This window comes from Elephantulus edwardii, unplaced genomic scaffold (assembly GCF_000299155.1).
Source record: "Elephantulus edwardii isolate Elephantulus edwardi_28Jun2011 unplaced genomic scaffold, EleEdw1.0 scaffold00049, whole genome shotgun sequence".
NCBI lineage: Eukaryota > Metazoa > Chordata > Mammalia > Macroscelidea > Macroscelididae > Elephantulus > Elephantulus edwardii.
In genome coordinates, this window is record NW_006399799.1 from 3,927,396 (window position 1) to 3,949,262 (window position 21,867).

Genomic DNA, 21,867 nt, shown 5'->3' on the forward strand with positions numbered 1-21,867 from the left:
TACACAGAAATAAGTAAGTATTCTGGTAAAGCATGAATGTGTTGTCCTGATAAATGCCTTTTGTTACTTTCATGGTGAATTTAAAATCAAGTTGATTGTTACCAAACAAACATATATTCTGAACAATAAATGTTATCTCAGCCTGGCCAGCATCATGATAGATGGTGAAGAGATTGATATTATTAACAGCTTTAGTTTGCTTGGCTCCATAGTCAACACTCTTGGTATTAGCAGCCAGGAAATCAAAAGACAGATTGTATTGGGAAAGTCTGCTGTCAGGGACCTCTCCAAAGTACTGAAGAACAACATTATAAGTCTGGAGACTAAGATACTCCTGATCCAGGCCATGTTGTTGTTGTTGTTATGTGCCGTCGAGTCGTTTCCGACTCATAGCGACCCTGTGCACAACAGCCCTAAACCCTGCTCTATCCTGCGCCAACCGCACCGCCTCTGACACACCCATCCCGATTACCCCAGTCACCGAATCAATCCATCTCATAGAGGGTCTTCCCCTCCTGCACTGTCCCTCCACCCTCCCAAGCATGATGTCCCTCTCCAAGGACCCGTCCCTCCTGGCAACATGTCCAAAGTAGGTCAGACGAAGCCCTAGAATCCTTGCCTCCAAGGAGCAGCTTGGTTTAATCCTCTCCAAGATGAATCTGTTTGTTTTCCTGGCAGTCCATGGTACATTCAGTACCCTTCTCCAGCACCACAGCTCAAAAGCATCCACTCTCCTTCTGTCCTCCCTAGTCATTGTCCAACTCTCTGATGCATAACAAGTGATTGCAAAGACCATGGCCTGTATCAGGCGCACCTTAGTCTCCAGAGAGACACTGTTGCTCCTGAGTACCTTTGAGAGGTCCCTAACAGCAGACTTTCCCATCGCGATACGCTTTTTGATTTCCTGACTGCTGGTACCAAGAGTGTTGACTGTGGAGCCGAGCAAACTGAAGCTGTGAACACTCTCAATTTCTTCGTCATCCATCCTGACACTGCCAATTGGTCCAGTGGCGAGAATCTTTGTCTTCTTGACATTGAGCCTTAGTCCATACTGAAGGCTGCAGTCCTTGACCCTTCGCAGCAAGTGCATGAGGTCCTCCTCAGTTTCAGCAAGCAGGGTTGTGTCATCTGCATAACGCAGATTGTTAATAGATCTTCCACCAATCCTGATGCCACAATTCTCCTCATAGAGCCCAGCCTCTCGGATAATCTGCTCTGCATACATGTTGAAAAGGTATGGAGACAGGATGCATCCCTGGCGTACACCCTTCCCAATTTTGAACCATGCAGTGTTACCCTGCTCTGTTCTGACTACTGCCTCTTGATCCAAGTACTGATCCAGGCCATAGTCTTTGCAATTACTTGCTATGTATCAGAAAGCTGGATAATGACTAGGGATGATAGAAGAAGAATCAATGTCTTTGAGCTGTGGTGCTGGAGAAGAGCATTGAATATACCGTGGACTGCTAAGAGAACAAATATTCATCCTAGAGAGGGTGAGACTAGGCTGCTCCTTGGAGGCAAGGATTCTGAAGCTTCATCTGACATACTTTGGACACGTTGCAAGATGGGACCAGTCCTTGGAGAAGGATGTCATGCTTGGAGGGGTGGAGGGACAGCGCAAGAGAGGGTGGAGGGACAGCGCAAGAGAGGAAGGCCCTCTATGAGGTGGATTGATTCAGTGATTGGGGTAATCTGGATGGGTGTATCGGAAACGGTGCGATTGGCACAGGACAGAACAGAGTTTAGGGCTGTTGTACATAGGGTTGCTATGAGTCACAAGTTACTTGAAGGCACATAACAACAACAACAATAATATAATACTAACAGAAAATGTTAAAAAAGACTAGAAATATTGCTATTTATAGAACATGAAAAGATACAGTTTATGTATCAAACTTTTATTTCTGTTGCATGGGACACAAGACTTGATATTCATTCTTCTGTTGTTGTTGTGTGGGTGTGTCAGAGACAATAAGATTGGCACAGGATAGAACAGGGTTTAGGGTTGTTGTACATAAGGTTGCTATGAATCACAAGCAACTCGACAGCACATAACAACATAACTCCGGTTGCACTTTCTCCAAGACATATCTATTTGTTCTTTGGTGGTCCATGGGACACTCAGCACTCCCACACCACAGCTCAATGCTGATATATTTCTGTCTTCTTATCAATGGTCCAGCACTCAGATGCATAGCAGGTCAGCATGAGAGGAAGACCCTTGAACAAGATGAATTGACACAGTGGCTGCAGCAATGGCACCTGGTCTATCAGAGATGATAAGGGTGGCACAGGATGGGTCAGGGTTCAGCCCTGTTGTTTGTAGGGTCATTATGAGTCTTATTTGAAGGCACTTAGAAACAAACAACAAGTTCTCTTCCACTGTGACATTTGCTTCTCTGTATGTCTTGTCTGTTTGGTATCTATGAATGTTTGCTTTGGACAACTGGACTTCCTATTCTGTTGATGCCCTAAATAAGTTCTCATCTTACTTACTGGGTAATCTGTCATGGCATTGGAGGCTACCGAGAAGGCCATGGCTTGAGTTAGGCACATTAAGTCCTCCAGGTGAGGCCTTTGCTTTTTAACATTTCATAGAGGTCTTTTTGCAGATCTGTTCAGAGAAATAGTACAATCTTTGATTTTTTTTTACTACCACTTCCATGTCTTTCATTGTTTTCATTCAGACATTTTCTAGGTCATATAGCTCTGGTGTACAAGTTGCCAGAGAGTGGGGTGGAGCTCCCCAATGAAAACAAGCTTGGAAGGAGGAGTGGCATCCACTTCCATAATAGCTTGCCTCCGGAAACCCTATGAACCTAGAGAGAGGATGAAAGACACCCAAGCATTGAGGACTCTCCTTCATAGGGTCGCTATGAGTCGCCTGTGACTCGACGGCCCTTAACAACAACAACAACAAACAACAATCACTTCCATGAGTATTGATTATCTATTCAAATCCAATTAACTTCTCGGTAACTTCAATCTTTTCTCCATTTAATATTTTGTTTATTGGTCCAGTTGTGTGGATTTTTGTTTTCTTTTTTGTTGTTGTTGAGGTGTAATCCATATCAAAGTCTTTGATCTTTATCCATAAGTGTCTCAGGACCTCTTCACTCTCAGTAAGCAAGGTTGTGTCATCTGCAGATCATTGATTGTTAATACATTTCTCCAGTTCTAATACAGTGTTTCCTTCAAGTAGCCCCACTTCTCTGATTATTGCTCAGCATACAGATTGGACAACTACATTGAAAGAATAGAGCCTTGATGAATTCCTTTTAGGATTTTGCACCTTACACTACCCCTTGCTCTATGTGCAGGTGTGTTTACTTGTGTTTAATGCAGCCAGTTTAGCCTAATCCCCGAGTAGCTGCAGTTCCTGCACGTCTGAGATCTGAGCTTCCCCAGACTGTCTTTCTAGAGCTAAGGCAAAACCACCACAGATCCAACCTTGGGCCCAAGAATAAAGGACTGAATCCTGCTTTGAAGAAACAGGTGTCTTTTTAATACCAAGCTCCTGGCCTCCACACCAACAGACTACCTTTATCTTCTCTTAAGTGCCCCACCCCACCACCACTTCCACTCAGTTTCCCAATTTTTTCTCAGTCCTCTCTGCAACCAACAGATGTCTCCTGTTTTGTAAAGGTTTTATCACAGCTTTTAATTAAAATGTCCCATGTACTGATAATAAGTATCAATATTTCTAAAATTCGTCTCCCACTTCATTCCCATATATTTTAGATTATTTTAGTACATTGAATCTTCCCCCAATTATGACTATCCCATTCTGTAAAGAAAGAAGCTGGAGGGTTTAAACAATACAAGGGTTAACAGTCAAATTTCAAATCCTTGGCACTGCGGCCTCCCTGAGCAGAAGACTGAACATCCTGGTGGGCAGTGACCAAGATTTCATAGCCCCTGGTTGTTGGACTTGTATTCATGCCTGTAGGGAGGGAGCCTCTTCCCTTCTGAGGTGCAGTGACTTCTATGATGTGCTTTTCTCCGCCCATTGTCTTGGTTACTTTCACCACATGGCTGGGCAGGCCTATGCCAAGAAGGCGGGGAAAATGCTAATCGGGCAGGAGGCTTGATCAGTTTTACCTTCCCTCTAGGCAGCCTCAGAGGCAGAGAATTAGAATCTTACTACCATTAGGAGAAAAATCTAGAAAGTGTAGCATGTCCCTTGGACTTGATTGCCGCACAAATGAAAGATGAAAAGACAGAGACCGAGCAACGGCAGCAGAGGTGGTGCTGCACTGGAAGTACCGGTAGAGGTGGTGGAAAGCCAGAAACTAGTGTGAGTTATGGGCTGCCAGCCCACTGCAGGAAAGCTGAGTACTTGCTGGTGAAGTGGGTGCCTTTGGGCACTTGCTTAGAAAACCAGGTCTGTCTCACCAGAGTCAAGCACTTTTGAGTCTAGACTAACTGGCAGAATTGGGGTGGCACATACTTGGCAGCACTAACAGAGCTTTGTAACAAATGCTGTAACAGGGCAGAGGTCAAGGCCTTGAGGCCAGAGGGTCAGAAAAGACATTGTCCTGATTGAAGAATTGTAATCTATTACTTCCCTAATTAACTCTATGATCATGAGTGTTGTCTGTGAGTTCTGTGTGGCCACTGCAATGAATTATTAAGTCCAATCAAGAAGTAGTGAGTGATCCCCAGCAACCACAGCAAAATTCAATAAGACAGCAAATAACAAATGCTGGCAAGGTTGTGGAGAGATTGGAAATTTTATTAGCAGCTCGTGGGAATGTCAAATGGTCTAACCACTGTGGAAGGCACTTTCTCAAAAAGTTGGAAACAGAAATACCATTTGACCTAGAAATTCCACTACTGGGATTATACCCCAAAGAAATCAGAGCCACAACTCAAATAAATGTATACACTACCAGGTCTGTTGCTACATTATTCACAACAGCAAAGAGATGGAAGCAACTCAGGTGTCCATCAACAAATTAATTGATAGAAAAACTATGGTACATTCACACAATGGATTATGCAACACTAAAAAATAATAAACTCATAAAACATTGAACAACATTGGGGAGCCTGGAAAACATTATGCTAAGTAAAATATCTCCATCACAAAAGGACAAATACTGCATAACACTGCTGTTATAAAATAGGACAGACATGTGGGGAGTTAGGGAGGGAATGGGGAAAGAGTGGATGATAGATAATGAACATTGCATCAGAACAGATGAGGAATCCTAAAGGATTATATAAAGGAATCCTAAAGGAATTATATAAAGGAATCCTAAAGGAATATATGATTAGGCATTATATTTATGTGAATATCTGGAAAAAGTGATGCATTCTGGTGTGGGCTGGGGGTAGAAAATACGCAACAATGGATTTTTAAAAAATAATAGAATTTTAAGGCTGGGGAAAAAGAAATAGTGAGTACTGTGGGAGGCATCGCCGGTGTTGGAATTGTTCTACTAAAGTGTACAACATGTCTGGCCTCTTTGGAATCAGTGTGAAGCATTTGGTGCAGTTAATGTTGATTATCCCCCCTTGTGAAGTTGGTAGAGGTTCTGTCTACAATGCTCATCTCACCGTCTCAGTCTCCTCCAGGGTACATTTCTAACCATTTCCCTGGTGAGTCTCCAGTACTTCTTAGGAGAACATTTCACAGTTATATGATCATCCAAGAGCAAAGGTGTTCTATGTCTGTCTTCTGCACAGCCAGTGGGAGCGGAAGAACAGACACATCTAACTGATGTATGGCTCTTGTCTCCGAGCTTCACATACAGTGGTCTCCTCCTGAGTGTTCACTCACCAGGTGATGCTAGAATGAAAGATGGCTGGTTCTCCTCCAACCTCTCAATTTAAAGGTGAGAATAAGGATCCCAGTAGCAAGTTGTTCTGTGGCCTCTGATGCTGTAGCCAGCCAGCCTAGCAAGAGGAATACTTGGGACTTTGCTTCCCAAGAAAGAAAACGGAAAGATTACTGAGTGAGCTGGGGCCCACTATGCAGTCTAGAAAGTGTAAGACTCCCTCCCCCAGTGGGGTTCCCACCTGGTCTAAAAAGCTTCATTGTGGGGGTTCTTGCTCATCTGGCACATTGTGGCCACCTAACAAATGAGTGGCCTTCTCTTCTTTCTCCAGAAGGGCAGTATGTCCCTTGAGTCAAGGAAGAGCCCTTTTTTTATATTTTCACCCCCTACCTTCCCCATTCCAACTTTCACCTCTCTTCTAGCCAGTTGTCAGAATTAACAAACTCCTGGCTCTAATCTTCCCAAAAAATGTGTCTGTCTTCCCTGTTAGGAATTTACCGTTGGAATGCTGGTTGGAGATGTGACAAGGAAGGGGAATTCACAGGTCCTCCTACTCACAGCGCCATCTCCCGGGCCCCTGCCTTGAGTGTGTCCATTCAGGGATTCTGGCCCTCGCCGCCCCGCCCGGCTGGGTCTGTCCAGCGCCCCGGCCCTCCCCATCCTGGCCGGTTTCCTGCCCCCACCCCGCCCCGCCGCGCTATTTAAGGGCCGCCCAGCCCAGCTCTCCAGGGCTCCCTCAGGCGCCGCGCCTGGCAATCGTGAGAACCCTTCACCTGGGCCGGGCTGGCAGGCAGGCGGTGAGTCAGAGGCGGGAGGGACCACCTGCCAGCGGGGGTCTCCAGGGGACACTGAGTCCCGCACCTGCCCGGGCTGAGAGAGGCTAACAGGGCGCGGTGAGCGGAAGCACTGGACTCACCAGCCTGACCTTAGGTCAGCCCTGTGCTAAGGGGGTTTCCTACTTTCTTTCCTTGAATCCTTGTAAAACCTCTAAGAAGTAGGAATATTATTCTTTCCGTTTTACAGGAAAAGAGACTCTAAGAGGTTGTCCCTTATCCAAGGTCACAATTAGTAAAAAATGAGACAGGATTTGAATCAAGGTCTGATACTAGAGCTAAGCTCTAAACCACATTGTTCCCGGAAGAGACTTCTCCCCACTCCTGACCTCCTCTCGTATCTCTCCCCTCTTCCCAACCACATCCCCCAAGATGAGCCCTGGGAACTCAGAGCCCTGTGAGTGTCTGCAACACAGTTTGTCTCAGGGGTGTAGAATTTGGCATCAACAGCCTTGAGAGGTGAATGGAGGAAAAGGCAAGACCAAAGTGGTCATTAACTGCTGACAGGTGGAAGCAATAGGAAAACCTACCTTCCAAACCATCTAAAACCCCTCCCAAGCCCCTGTCCTCAACCTGAGTTAGAATGAGGTCAACTGGATGAGATACAGTAGGGAGGGAAATGGGGCCCCTAAAAAGATTGCAGGTAGCACATCCCACACTGAAGAGAGCCAGCCTTGGACAGAAGGCACAGCTCAGCCACGTGACCTTGGATAAGATCCCCAAATTCTCTGTTCCCATAGCCTCAGGTGCCTCTTAACTTGATTTTGGTCTCCTTGAACCTTGGGGCTCTGGCTGGGGAAACAGGGACACAGAGATGTGACTAGGCACGTACTGCCACCATACCCACACATTCAGAGAAGCAGAATGAGAGATGCAAAGAGCTTAGCATCTATCACCCACAAACCTGCTTTGGGTCCTGTCTGCCCTGCTGGGTCAGTCCCTCCCCCTCCTTGACCCTCTCTGTCCCTGAATGTAAAATGGGATGGCAGACCGCTCTACAGACTTGTTGCTCAGTGTTGCTGATGTTCCTCTCTGTTTCTTCCAGATAGAGGCCCAGGAGTGATGGGTGACTGGGGCTTCCTCGAGAAGCTGTTGGACCAGGTCCAGGAGCACTCGACCGTGGTGGGCAAGATCTGGCTGACCGTGCTCTTCATCTTCCGCATCCTCATTCTGGGCCTGGCCGGTGAGTCGGTGTGGGGAGATGAGCAGTCTGACTTCGAGTGTAACACGGCCCAGCCAGGCTGCACCAATGTCTGCTACGACCAGGCCTTCCCCATCTCTCACATCCGCTACTGGGTGCTACAGTTCCTCTTTGTCAGCACGCCCACCCTGGTCTACCTGGGCCACGTCATATACTTGTCCCGGCGCGAGGAGCGGCTAAGGCAGAAAGAAGGGGAGCTTCGGGCACTGCCCGCGAAGGACCCCCACGTGGAGCGGGCCCTGGCATCCATAGAGCGTCAGATGGCCAAGATCTCGGTGGCAGAGGACGGGCGCCTGCAGATCCGAGGGGCACTCATGGGCACCTACGTGGCCAGTGTGCTGTGTAAGAGCGTGCTGGAGGCAGGCTTCCTCTACGGCCAGTGGCGCCTCTATGGCTGGGCGATGGAGCCCGTGTTCGTGTGCCAGCGTGCACCCTGCCCCTACCTCGTGGACTGCTTCGTCTCTCGTCCCACAGAGAAGACCATCTTCATCATCTTCATGCTGGTGGTGGGACTCATCTCTCTGGTGCTCAACCTGCTGGAGCTGGTGCACCTGCTGTGCCGATGCCTCAGCCGGGGGATGAGGGCAAAACAGAACCAAGAGGCTGCCCCAGCCCAAGGGGCCTCCTCAGACCCTTACACCGACCAGTTCTTCTACCTCCCCATGGGCGAGGGACCTTCTTCCCCACCGTGCCCCACCTACAACGGTTTGTCATCCAGCGAGCAGAACTGGGCCAACCTGACCACAGAGGAGCGGCTGGCTTCTTCCACTGCTCCCCTCTTTTTGGACACAGCCCCCCAGAGTGGTCGGAAACTCCCTAGCCGACCAAGCAGCTCTGCTTCCAAGAAGCAGTATGTATAGAAGACTGGGGCTTAGGCATCCGATGAGGGAGCCTGGGAAGTGTGGCTGCTGTGGATGCCTCCTCCTTTAAGACTCTGCAGAGACGCCTGGTGCCTCATTTTGCAAGTTGTTTCTGAACACCTGGGATCTTCCTGGGACCAGAGGGCACCCCAGGTTCCCCTTCAGAGCACAACTCTGTCAGCTCAAGGTGCTCCTGGCCAAGGTGGTTGTGGGCCCTCTGGTCTTTTTTCACCTGGATTAGGCGGGCATCTAGAATCAACTATCCCAACACTTACACTCATGGAAAATTCACCTCTGTCCAGGTGTTCCTCAGACCGTCTTCTCACACAAGAAGGCTGCTGAAGGCTGCTGGGTCGGCCTTCACCACATAGTTAAAGCCTGTGAGGGAGAACACTGTGAGGATGGGGAAAGGCTACGGGTCTGGGACTCACCCTGTCAAGAGGACTGGGGCCTTGTTCTTATCACGCCTTCCCAGTTCCGCTGTTTATACTTCTAAAATAAACAGGACTCAATCCTAAACCCAATGTGTATTAATTCTGTCGGGATGTGCTTGGGGGGAGGGGGTGGCGGGGGGAAGCAGTTCGTTTGCCCCAGCATCCTTTTCTTTTTGGTCCTGCACAATCTCTGGCCTCCACACCCCTTGACTCCACATATTATCTTCAACCTTCAAACTCATTCCACCACAGTCCTGAGTCCCGAACACTCTCCGTCCCCATGGGCCCAGCCCCAGCCAGCCACCTGCTTGTTTGCCAGTGGTCTGAGCAGCAGTTTCCCCATCACACCTCATGTCTGCCTGGTCCCCAAGTCATCCTGTCCCCTGCGATGTGTTTCTCCTCACTGGGCAAGCTTGCTGTCAGCTAAGTTCTTTGCAGTCCACCCCTGTCTCGCCTTGGTGTTTGGGGAAAGGAAGCTTTTAAATCACTGTCCCTTTCTAGTCTGTGCTTCAGAAAAAAAGCAACTCAAAAGCCCGCCTTATACCTCCTTTCCATACCTCAGATCTCACTCTGAGAATAATGGACCCTGAGTGATATACGCAGTTAATGCACTCTGCTCCTAACTCAAATGTTGACAGTTTGCATCCACCCAGAAGTGCTCAGAAGAAAGGCTGGTTGTTGACAGTTTGCATCCACCCAGAAGTGCTCAGAAGAAAGGCTGGTTAATCAATAGTTGACACATCAACCACTGACAAGCCTCTGAGCAGTTCTTCTCTAAGAGTCAGGACTGACGTGACAGCAACTGGTTTTTAGAGGGATGGTGAGGGAGTCCAGTGGAGGGACTGACTCTTGCCTCTAGTCATGAAGACTGCAGAGAAAAAGTAACATTTGGACTGAGTCTTGAAAGGGGAATAGGAATACACCAGGGAGGGGAGGACAACGAATTATCTGGGCAGAGAAAACTAAAACCCTGGAGGAAAAGGTGGTCGGGTAAAGTGATACTCGGGATCTGATGGGCCATCTCAAAAGCAGGAGAACCGATTGGGTGTTCCATGTGAAAGATGACCAGGTGGGGGAGAATTCAAGCAGTAGACCAGCCACTTGTCCTCTCCTGCAACAGGAAGATCTGCAAATGCAGTTGGTGGAGGAAGCAGGTGGCTGTCTCTTGTGACCTCCTGTTTCTACTAAGGGCCACATTGTCACCACAGCAAGTTGACAACTTGGCTCCTATCCACCAGGTAGAGCTCCAAAGAGTCTCAGAATGAATTCACTCACAGCCTCCCCATCAAGTCTAATTGTTCGTCCTCAGAAGTTAGAGCCTCTCACTCTTCCAGCCTCAGCTCCGATTGTCCTCTCTGAGTCCCTAAGGTCCACAGGAGCCTCCTCACTGTTCCCCAAACTCACCCTTTGCCAGCCTGGAATGCCACCACATGTACTTAAAAAGCCCATCAGTTCTTGAAACATTCTGTACTCTGAAAAAGGCAGAAGAGTAAGAAAAACTTGGGCCTCAGAGGACCCTAAATATAAATGCCTCCCCCACATGCACAAGCCAATTGGTTCAGTCTTAAACCAAGTACTTCTCTGAGTCTCCATTTCCTTATTTTAAAATAATATCATTTGCCTCACAAATGGCGAGAAAAAAATTTCTAAAGAGTCTATCAGTGTGCTTCACAATCATATAACAAATCTCAGTGAGCCCCACAGCAAGGCTAGTTTCGGTCCTCCCTTTTCCAGGAAGCCTTCACTGATTTCCCCCACCCAGCAAGAAGACCCAGCAACGACCTCTGCATACCAGGGACCTGGACCATTAGTGCTTAGTACTTGCTAAGCTCGTCTCTCCTTAAGTCCCTAGATAATCCTGAGGATGCATATTTGCTCCCCATTTTCCTGTGGGCCTAACCCAGCATTTCCCTTGATATGAACAATGGAGTTAGACTGGGAAGAAAGGAGACATTCACATCAGACTCTAGGAAGTTTCTCCCCTAACCAAGGTGAAAAGCTGGGGACTGTGAGTCAGAGGCTGCTCTCTCAGAGTCAGCCCCACCTGAAGACCCAGGGAACCTGCTTCTGGTATTCTCTACTGGTCCCAGGTTAGAGCGGTAGAAAGAGAAAGGTGGGAAGGAGATCCTTCCTCCCCCTCAAAGCTCACTTCTTCTGAGCTTAGTGTTGGAACCAGAGTTAGGCTGGGGCTCAGGGTCTCGAATCTTCAAGACTGAAGTTGGTGACCCTACCTGCTGCTTTTGCATCTTATGTATTTTGCTTGTTCTGTTTTGTTTATTTCAACATCATTTACAATGAATTATAGATGAAATCGGACTAGAGGGTTTAAGGGTGATATTGCTGTAGTGTTGAAATAAGGGAAATTCAATGGGGTGAAGAAGTATGTAATGAAAAGTTGCCATAAACTTTCTCTACCCACTGACCACATCTCTCCATGCACTGGTGCTAGAAGACTGAAGTATTAAGGATCTCCTTGGCAACAGGGCCTGCATGGAACACTGCGGATTCACCTCTCATGTTCTTCTTCCTCCGCCAGGAGTCCATCCTTCACCACTGCCAAAAGCCAACTGGACAACAGGCAATTCTCAGCCAGAGAAAGAGAGTGACTCTGAAGGAAGCAGATCATTCTCCTGCCTCATTCAACTGTGCCTCTTCCCCATTGTCTGTCTAGACTTCATCTTCCCCGCTGTCAAACGAAGGGTTGGAGAAGAAACAGGCAATCAAATGTGAAGTGTGTTACATGGAACAGCTAATGCCAGACCTAAACCTCATGGGTCATATGGTGTTGTTATTGTTGTTGTGTACTGTCAAGTCGGAACTAATTCATAGTTGATCTTCCAGTATGTTTTCAAAGGCTGTAAATTGTACTGGAGAAGAGTGTCTATCTCTCTCCCTTGGAGTAGTTTATGAATTCTAATTGCCAACAACTCCTTACTGATGAGACCACCAGAACTCCCTACCACACAGTTATTAACATTCAGAAGTAATTCCCTCTAGCCCCCTTCCGTACATATTTTAAAAATGAAATCTGAGTAGAAGTGTCCCTACAGAGCCCATGTAGTGTTAAGTATTGTGCAGTCAGTTCTAAGCCAAATGTTGGCAATTCTAACCTACCCAGTGTCTCTGCAGAAGAGATGCCTGGCAAATTGCTTCTGTAAAGATTACAGACTGGAAACCCCGAAGGAGCAGTTCTCTGTTAACGCACACATTCTCCATGAGGTGAGAGCTTGCACAGCAGCACCCAGCAACAACAAAAGGTGTACCCTTGGGTTTTATTATTGTGATTTTTTTCATTTTACATTAAATCATCAGTCTTTTCCTCTGTCATTGAGTATCTTTGGAAACCCCCTGTGGCTTTAATAGTAACGATTTAGCCATGACACCGTTACTGGATTTTTAAATTGTTTGTAACAAATTACTCTCTATTATAAATTAAACCTTGCTATAGAAACCTGTGCATAGATATTTTCCAAATAGCCAGGTTTTTAAAAAATTATTTAGTCATTTTAACTAACATTTACAGAGAAGTTAGATTTTCATTCATTCATTCATTCATTTTTGTATTTTACCCCACTCCCTCCTTCCTCCCTCCTCCAGTTCACTTTTTTTTTTAATATTCATTCATTGTTGTTCAATTACCTACTTCCCAGACCAAGTCCTCTTTGCAATGACATACCTCTTATTGTGGGCTGTTGTCATACATATAATGTCTAACTATTCCTTTCAGACAGTTCTCTCTTTCATCTGTTCCAATGCAATGGTCATTATCTATCCACCTTTATTCTCTTCTCTTCCTAACCCCTCATGTCAGAACTGCTTTATAACAGTGGCGCTCTGCAGTATTTGTTAAGTTTTTATTTTCTTAAGAAAAGACATACTAAAAAAGGGAACTCACTGGGTCAAAAGATAGGCAGTTATAAATAAAAATGTAAGAGGCTTTTTTTCCCCTGATTATGAAAATAGGTCATGGTAGATGATGTCAGGAAAACCAAAAAGCACAAGCAAAATAAACGGCATGAAAGCCCTAACTACTTCTGAGAGCGAGTGGGAAGTTTATTCTCTGGAGAAGATAAAACTGAAAGTCTCTGGTCGGGCAAACACTACATAGTTGAATATGGGAATATTACAGTGGAAACAGAGAAATTAAGTTGTAGTTTACATACTACCTCATGGGACATTCAACCTCTTCCCCCAGGGCCACCATGGTTAGTCATTTTCCAGCTGTCTGATGCATACCAAGTAATTGTGAAGACCATACCTAGATTGGGCACATCTTAATCTCCAGACTGACATCCTTGCTCTTCAGCATTCTGGAGAGGTCTCTGACTGCAGATTTTTCCAAGGCAACTCATGTTTTGCCTTCCTGAGTGCTAATGCCAAGAATGTTGATTGTGGAAGACCAAGCAAGCTGAAATTGTTAACAATCTCAGTCTTTTCTCTAACACGATGCTCGCAGTTGGCCCAGTATATGCTGAGTGAAATATCTCAGTCACAAAAGGACAAATACTACACAACATCGCTGTTATAAAATAGGATAGACATGGACAGGTAAGGCAGAGAATGGGGGAAAAGTGGATACATAATGGTTAAACACTGAATTAGATCAGAGGAGGGGAAGAACTATGTCCAAAAGGAATACATAACTAGGCATATGTATGAAAACAATCTGGGATAAGGGGTACATTGTGGGAAGGGTTGAAGGAGGGGGAGAAGAAAATTTACAATAAAGTTTAAAACAAAACATTTTTTATGTTAAAAACAGAAAAATACGAGCAAATCAATTAACTTTTGTATATAATAGAAGGTGAAACACCAGCCAGTGTTTCCAGCAAATAACCAATGGTCCCAGCAGAACTTACAAAATAATCATTCTTGCACTAATTTGCGATATTAACTTTACAATTTACAACATTTTAGCCATAAAATCATCATTTTTGTGGACTACTTACCATTCTCTTTCACTGAGCTCTCAATGTACCTAATATTGCCATTGCTATCATTAATACATGTTGTTATGTTTTTGTGAACCGTCAAACATATGTTTAACTCACAGAAACCTGCATGACATGGTACAACTGCCCTGTAGAATTCTTTTGGCTGTGATATTTGTAAGAGCACATCATCAGGTCTTTGATTCCATGGAGTGGCTGATGAGTTTGAACTGCCTACCTTTCAATGAGAAGCTGTGTGCTTAATCACTGGAGTACCTTGGTATCTTTGTATTTTAATATCTGATTATTGTTGTTGTTAGGATGTACCATTACGTAAAAACCAACCCATAATTGATGCTCCAGTAGGTTTTTGGAGGCTGTAAATCACATGGAAAGAGATTACTCATCTTTCTCCCTCGGTGCACTTAGTGGACTCAAACCACATGCTTTTGTATTGGTAGTGCAACTCCTTATCACTAAGCCACGAGAGCTTCCTAATATTTGGTTGTTGTTACTGTTGTTGTTAAGTGCCATGAATCAATGCATACCTAATGCCCCCAGCAGATTTTCAGAGTCAGTAAATCACAAGAGTTGATTGCCCATTTTTCTCCCATAGAGTAGCTGGTAAATTCAAATTGGGTGCCTTTGGGTTGGCAGCAGATTTCTTTACCACTAGGTCACCAGAGTTTCCTGATGTCTGGTTATTGTTGTTGTAATATGCAATTGAGTCACCTGCAACTCATAGCAAACCTATATACAACAGCTCTGAAACCTGCCCTATCCTGAGCCAGTTTCACTGACTCTGACACACCTAATCCCTTTGCCCTAGTTATTATATCAATTCATTTTCATCAGGGGTCTTCCTCTCCTATGCTGTCCCTCCACTTTTCCAAGCATGATGTCCTTCTGCAAGGACTGTTCCCTTCCGGTCACATGCCCAAAGATGTGAAACGGAGTTTCAAAATCCTTGCCTCCAAGGAAAAACTCGGTTTCACCCTCTCCAAGACAGACTTATTTGTTTTCCTGTCTACAGTATGTTCAATACTCTTCTCCAGCACACATAACTCAAAAGCATCAATTCTTCGTCTGTCATCCTCCAGAGTCATTGTCCAGCTCTCTGATGCATAGCATGTAATTGTGAAGACCATGGCCTGGATCAGGCAAACCTTAGTATCTAGACTGATAGCCTTGCTCCTCAGCACTCTGGAGATGTCTCTGACAGCATACTTCCCCAATACAATTTGTCTTTTGATTTCTGGACTGCAGGTCCCAAGAGTGTTGATAGTGGAGCTAAGCAAGCTTAAATTGTTAACGTCAATCTCTTCTCCATCCATTGTGAAGCCGCCTGAGAATCTCTGTCTTCTTGATGTTTAACTTCAATCCATATTGAAGACTGTAATCCTTGGCCTTCAGTAGCAAACACTTCAGGTCCTCTTCAGTTTCGACAAGCAAGGTTGTATCATCTGCATAGCATAGATTGTTGACAAATCTTCCACCAATCCTGATGCCACACTCCTCCTCATGAGTGTGGCATCAGGATTTCAGCCTCTCAAATGATCTGTTCTGCATATAGACTGAAAAGGTATAGAGAGAGGACACGTCCCTGACACACTCTTTTCCTAATTTTGAACCATACAGTGTTTCCTTGCTCTGTTCTGACAACTGCCTCCTAGTCCAAGTGTAGGTTTCTCATGAGCACAATAAAGTGTTCTGGGATTCCCATTCTTCTTAGGGTTAACCACAATTTGTTAAGATCTACACAGTCAAATGTCTTTGTATAGTCAATGAAGAACAGATAGACATTCCTCTGGTATTCTTATGATACACCATTATTTTATTAATTACATTTCTCCTGAATCCTGGAAGCCTGATATCAGTCTAAGAGGGTATTTGGAAGAGTAGTCTTGTAGGAATCTGACATACCCAAAAGAAAAGACTTTAAGATAAGATAAGCTTCCTTTTGATTTCTTTGTGGGGGATTTACATGATACCATCCCACAAATCATCTGGTCTTTGATTATTGGTGTTCAATGCCTCAAACGTATTCCCAAGATGATCTTGAAACTTTGATGGAATTGATTTAGGATCATATCTCGGTTCCTGTGGATTTATTTTCATTCTCTTCAGCCTCAGTTTGAACTTGCATATAAGTGATTGAAGGTCTGTTCCACAGTTCATCCTTGGCCTAGTTTTGACTTTCGATATTGAGCTTCTCCAGTGATTTCTTCCACAAATGTAGTCAATATGATTCCTATGCAGCCCATCAGTTAAGATTCAGGTGTAAAGTCATCATTTGTGTCTTTTGGAAAAGGTATTTGCAATGAATAAATAATTTTAAATACAAAATTCAATCATTTTCTTTCCAGTTTCATTTCTATCACCAAACCCATATTTTCCAAATACTATTCCTTCTCCACTGTTTCCCATTTTTACATTCCAGTCACCAATTATCATTAACACATCTTGATTGCATGTTTGGTCAACTGCCAATTGCAAGATCTTATAATAATTGTCAATTTCTTCCTCTTTGGCTCCAGATGTATATTTGAATAATAGTCGTGTTTATGGGTCTTTCTCATATGTATGGATATTACCCTATCACTCACAACATTGTATTTCAGGATAGAACTTGAAATTGACTTTTTTACTATAAATGCAACACCACTCTTCTTCTGTTTTTCATTCCCTGCATAGTATACCATATATCTTGGAGAAGGTGCAGCCAGAATGCTTTTTGGAGTCAAGAATGATGAGGTTTCAGCTCACGTACTTGAGGCGTATTGCTAGGAGGTGCTATTGTTTGGAGAGGGACATGATGCTGGGGAAGGTGGACGGTTGGGGAAGTAGAGGAAGACCATCAACCAGGTGACTGACACAGCACTACTGTAATGGGCTCTTGTGTGTCAGGAAGTCTGAGTATGGCACAGGATAGAACACGGATCAGATTTTTGTTCATAGGGTCGCTATGAGTCGTACACAACCTGACAGCACCTAACAACAACAACAACAATCATCTACTACTTGTCTGTGTAATGAAGATCCCAGCCAGTCAGCCCCACCAATTCACTCTAAACACTCAGATGTTTTAGTGACCCTAACTTAAATGTGAGCACCCAGCCAAGAATCCCAAGGATGTAAGGCATGAAAAACCAAATAGCAAAATAAAGCTGCCTAGGGAAAAGAGTGATTTGCAGACAGGAAACCACTTTAAAACTATCACTGTGTTCTCTATAAATATAAAAAAGTTATTGCATCCATGAAATAAGATGATACTCTAAGGAAAAGCATGCAGAGAATAACGATAACTTCAAGTTCTTTAAAATTACAAAAAAATGATTGCAGAATACCAGAATTCAGTAGAAAGATAGTTCAGTAAATGCATTCTCCTTTCCAGAAATTAGAAATTAAAAACAAGCACATGGACTTTAGAAATTATATTTTTAAAAGAAAAAAATTCGAGAGCCTTTTCAAGATGTCAACTTAACAGGAATTCCAGAAAAGGAAGAAATGTATGAGTAGAAATAATCTGAGAAAACACAAAACTTTTTTGAAAAGGACCACTGGAGACACAGAAATGAGCCTCCAAGTTTCCAGAGTACAGCTCGTAAACAGTCTCATGAATCAGAGTTGTCTCTGTTGTGGTTTGGTGTCTTCAAGTCGAGTACAACTTACAGTGACCATATGAACAAAAGGTCAGAACCCTGTTCTATCCTGTGCCATCCTCACACTGCCAGACACTCAAGAGCCCATTGTGGCAGTCATCATGTCAATCTACGTAGTTGAGGGTCTTCCTCTCCTTCTCTGACCCTCCACCCTTCCAGCATCATGTTTCTTTCCAGGGAATAGCCCCTCTTAGCAACATGCCCAAAGAATGTAAGGCGAAGCCTCATCATTCTTGCCTGCAAAGAGCACACTAGCTGCACCCTTTCCAAGCAATATCTCTTTGTTCTCCTGGACATCCATAGGATGTTCCGTGCTGGTCTTCAACACCATAACTCAAAGGTATCAATCCTTCTTCTGTCATCCTTATTCATTGTCCAGCTCTCACATGTACAATAAGTCATCGGAAAGACTATGGCCTGAATTAGACATACCTTAGTCCTCAAACTGACATCGTTACTTCTCAGTAATTTCAAGAGGTCCGTTATTTCCCAGTGCAATATGTCTCCTTATTTCCTGAACACTGTTTTCAAGGATGTTACTGTGGATCCAAGCAAGATGAAGCTGTTGGCAGTTTCAATCTCCTCTCTATTCATCACAAAGAAATCAATCCACCTTTTTGAAGAAAAGTACAGTTATTTCTTCAAAGGATGGAAGAACATGATTTTCAACCTGGAATTGTATAGCTGGCCAGTAACCAACTAAAGTGTGAGGGAGCGGCATCCACTTCCGAAATGGCTTGCCTCTGGAAATTCTATGTACTAACAGCGCTCAGGCTGTTTGTTCATAGGGTCGCTATGAGTCGTCTGAGACTCGATGGCACCAAACAACAAACAACAACATAGGCTCATAGGTTTATTGATTGAATTGTTTCTTCCCTACTCCAAAATTATATAGGGAATTCCTGGACCTTTTACCTGTGGATCTGATCCTTTTTGGAGATAGGCTTTGTTTCTTTTTCTTTTTGTTATGTTAATGCGGCCATGCCAATGTAATGTGGATCCTAAGCTTAATTGTTTCTGAGTTATAAAAACAATAGACTTGATCTTAGCCAAAAGGCTTAGAAGCGATGAGTTATAAAAACCATAGAAGAGACACAGAGACACACATGGAGGGGAGGTGGGCAGAGGGGAGAAACTCATAAGGTAACAGAATTATCTGCAAGCCAAATGACCAAGTAAACCTTAATACAACGCAAGAATGTACAGGACTAAGGTCCTGATTTGAATTTTAAGCCTCAAGAACTCAGAGAAAATAAACTTCTGTTCTTCAAGCCATCTATTTGTGGTATTCATATCGTTGTTCTTAGGTGTGGTGGAATTGGCTATGACTCACAGTGACCCTATGCACAACAGATAGGAAACTTGCCCTCTCCTGCACCAGTGTCACTATTTCTGTCACGCTCAAGCCCGTTCCTGCAGTCACTCTTAATCCAATTTATTGAGGGTCTTCCTTTCTTCCACTAACCCTCTACCTCCCCCAGCACAGTGTCTGTTTCCAAGGACTGATATCTGTATTATAATGACACTCGTCACTAAGATATCCTGAAACATTTTACTAGGACGATTCCTTGAAAATCCAAATGAACTTGCCTATAAATCCAGCTGAGCTCAATGCCTTTTTAATGTTATTCTTCTAACAATGTTTCACTTCTTCAGCACTGTTTGTATAGTCAAACATCCTCCTTTGTGATCCCATTGCAGTAAAGTATGCTTCTGCACTTACAAAGAATTTTTAAAAATCCCAAAAACCTATTCAATGTAAGCTTTCTGAGAACCTTATCTCACCACACCATATATTCTTATTTTGCTTACACATCAATTAAACCTCTAAGTAAAATTGTTCCATAGTTTGTGTGTGCCACAGAGAGGGGTTTTGCTATCGGGGCTATGTACGTTTGATAAAAATAACTGGAAAGTTTCCGAGAGAAAAAAATCACCACCTCAATTTTTTATATGCTGTCTGTCACTAATCTTTTACCTTCCTCAGCATGAACTTACATAGTATGGTATTGAGCAAACCTGCTGGAAAAGGCTTCTTTAAGAGGTTAAAAAGCAAAAAATGTAACTGACCTAAACTGTGGTATTTTCCATCATCTCTTATGAATGTGAAAGCTGAACAATGAATAAAAAGATAAATGGTGTTGGCAAAGAATACTGAGCATACCATAGACTGCTGGAAGAACAAAGAACTCTTATCGTCGAAGAAATAGAATCAGTATGTTCCTTAGATATAAGGATGATGTGACTTCATCTCCTATACTTTGGACATGTTATCAGGAGGGACAAGATTCTGGAGAATAACATCATGTGTGGTAAAGTAGAGAGAGCAAAAAGGAAGAAGATTGTGGATGTGAGATGATTTAACAGCGGTTGTAACAATGGACACAAACACAGCAATAATTATGTGGATGGTATGTGGCCAGATAAGTGCTATGTCCTGTTGTACATAAAGTTGCTTTGAGTAGGAACTGACTCGATGGCACCTAGCTTTGAAAAAATAAAAGTTATCCCTTATCTGATAAGTATATAAAACATTATAATTGAATGACCTTCCCTGGTAGAGATGCTTATTTTTGGCCCTTTTAAAATGAAAAATAATAATAAGGATAATAATACTAATAAATGTTAAAGGCCATATCTCAGAACACCTGATTGTGCTTATGCGAAACCTATACTTGGACCAGGAGGCAGTTGTCAGAACAGAGCAAGAAAACACTGCATGGTTCAAAATTGGGAAACGACTGTGTCAGGGATGCATCCTGTCTCCATGCCTTTACACTCTTTATGTGGAACAGATCATTCAAAAGGTTGGACTTTATGAGAAGAAAAGTGGCATCAGGATTTAGGGAAGACACATCAACAATCTACATTATGCAGTTGATACAATCATGCTTGTCAAAACTGAGGAAGACCTGAAATGCTTGCTGCAGAAGGTCAACGACTGCCATCTTCAACATGGATTGAACCTCAACATCAAGAAGACAAGGATTCTCCCAGCTGGGCCAATTGGCAATGGATAGAGAAGAGATTGAGGTTGTTAACAATTTCAGCTTGCTCAGCTCCACAATCAACACTTTGGGCACCAGTAGTCAGGAAATCAAAAGACAAATTGCACTGGGGAAGTCTGATGTCAGGGACCTCTGCAAAGTACTAGAGACTAAGGTGTGCCTGATTCAGGCCATGGTCTTTGCAGTTATATCAAAGAATAGAAAATAACTAAGGGTGACAGAAGAAGAATCAATGCCTTTGAGTTGTGGTACTGGAGAAGAGTATTTAGCATACTATGGACCACCAGGAGAATAAATGTCTGTCTTGGAGGGGGTGAAATAAAGTTTGTCCTTGGAGGCAAGGATTTGGAAGTTCTGTCTCACATACTTTGGCCATGTGAGCAGGAGGAACCAGTCCTTGCAGGAAAACATCATGCTTAGAAGGGTGGATGGACAGCGCAGGAGAGGAAAACCCTGGATGAGATGGACTGACACGATAACTGGGAAAATGGGGGTAGGTATATTGGAGTCTATAAGACTGGCTCAGGACAGGACAAGGTTCAGAGCAGGGGACTCAACAGCAGCACATAATAACAATTCCTTCCTCTATTCTATCCCATAGAACATATGGCAGCAAAGCAAAGTGCCATGGAGAATCTAAGAACATGAAGGAACCAAATTACCTAGACCAGAAAGGAAGGGCAAAGGCTAGGGAATCTACACCAATCTGGCCTTGCTGTGACAGGATCTGTAAAACTCAAAATAGTTCATTTGTGGAAGGAACATGGATCCTGTGAGGGAAAATAAGGAGCAGATACAACAAGTCAAGGCAAACATTGCATTCATTTAGCTTCCCAGGAGGAGGTAACCAGACGTTAGGTTAGTGCCACAGGTGCAAAAAGGAAACTCTAATTAAGGAAGAGTCAGTCTCAATCTTATATGGTCAGTCCCTTCTAAGGATCCCTTTATCTCTGTCTTTGAGAGAGATCTAATTTGTAGTTGGCCCTCCAGAGGGTTTTCAGAGACTTTAAATCACACAGGGGGAAACTTTCCACCTTTGTAAAGAAAAAAAAAAAAGGTCCACCTGAGGATGGTCATATCTACGAACTTCACAAAGGAGAACTATCCCCACCAGCAATATCAACACCACAAAACTGGTTCCCAGGTCAGATA

At 44.0% G+C, this 21,867-nt stretch overlaps 1 protein-coding gene across 1 annotated transcript; it reads left to right on the forward strand.

The window, feature by feature from the left end:
- The first annotated feature begins 7,681 nt into the window (after positions 1 to 7,681).
- On the forward strand, positions 7,682 to 8,688 carry GJA4 (gap junction protein, alpha 4, 37kDa). Its single transcript, XM_006886426.1, has one exon. The coding sequence runs from the start codon at positions 7,682 to 7,684 to the stop codon at positions 8,678 to 8,680; it is 999 nt and encodes a 332-aa protein (XP_006886488.1). The 3' UTR covers positions 8,681 to 8,688.
- The last annotated feature ends 13,179 nt before the right edge of the window (positions 8,689 to 21,867 follow it).

What these genes read in the sequence shown, in the direction of transcription:
- GJA4 (XM_006886426.1), top strand. Translation starts at nt 7,682, where the DNA reads ATGGGTGACTGGGGCTTCCTCGAGAAGCTGTTGGACCAGGTCCAGGAG.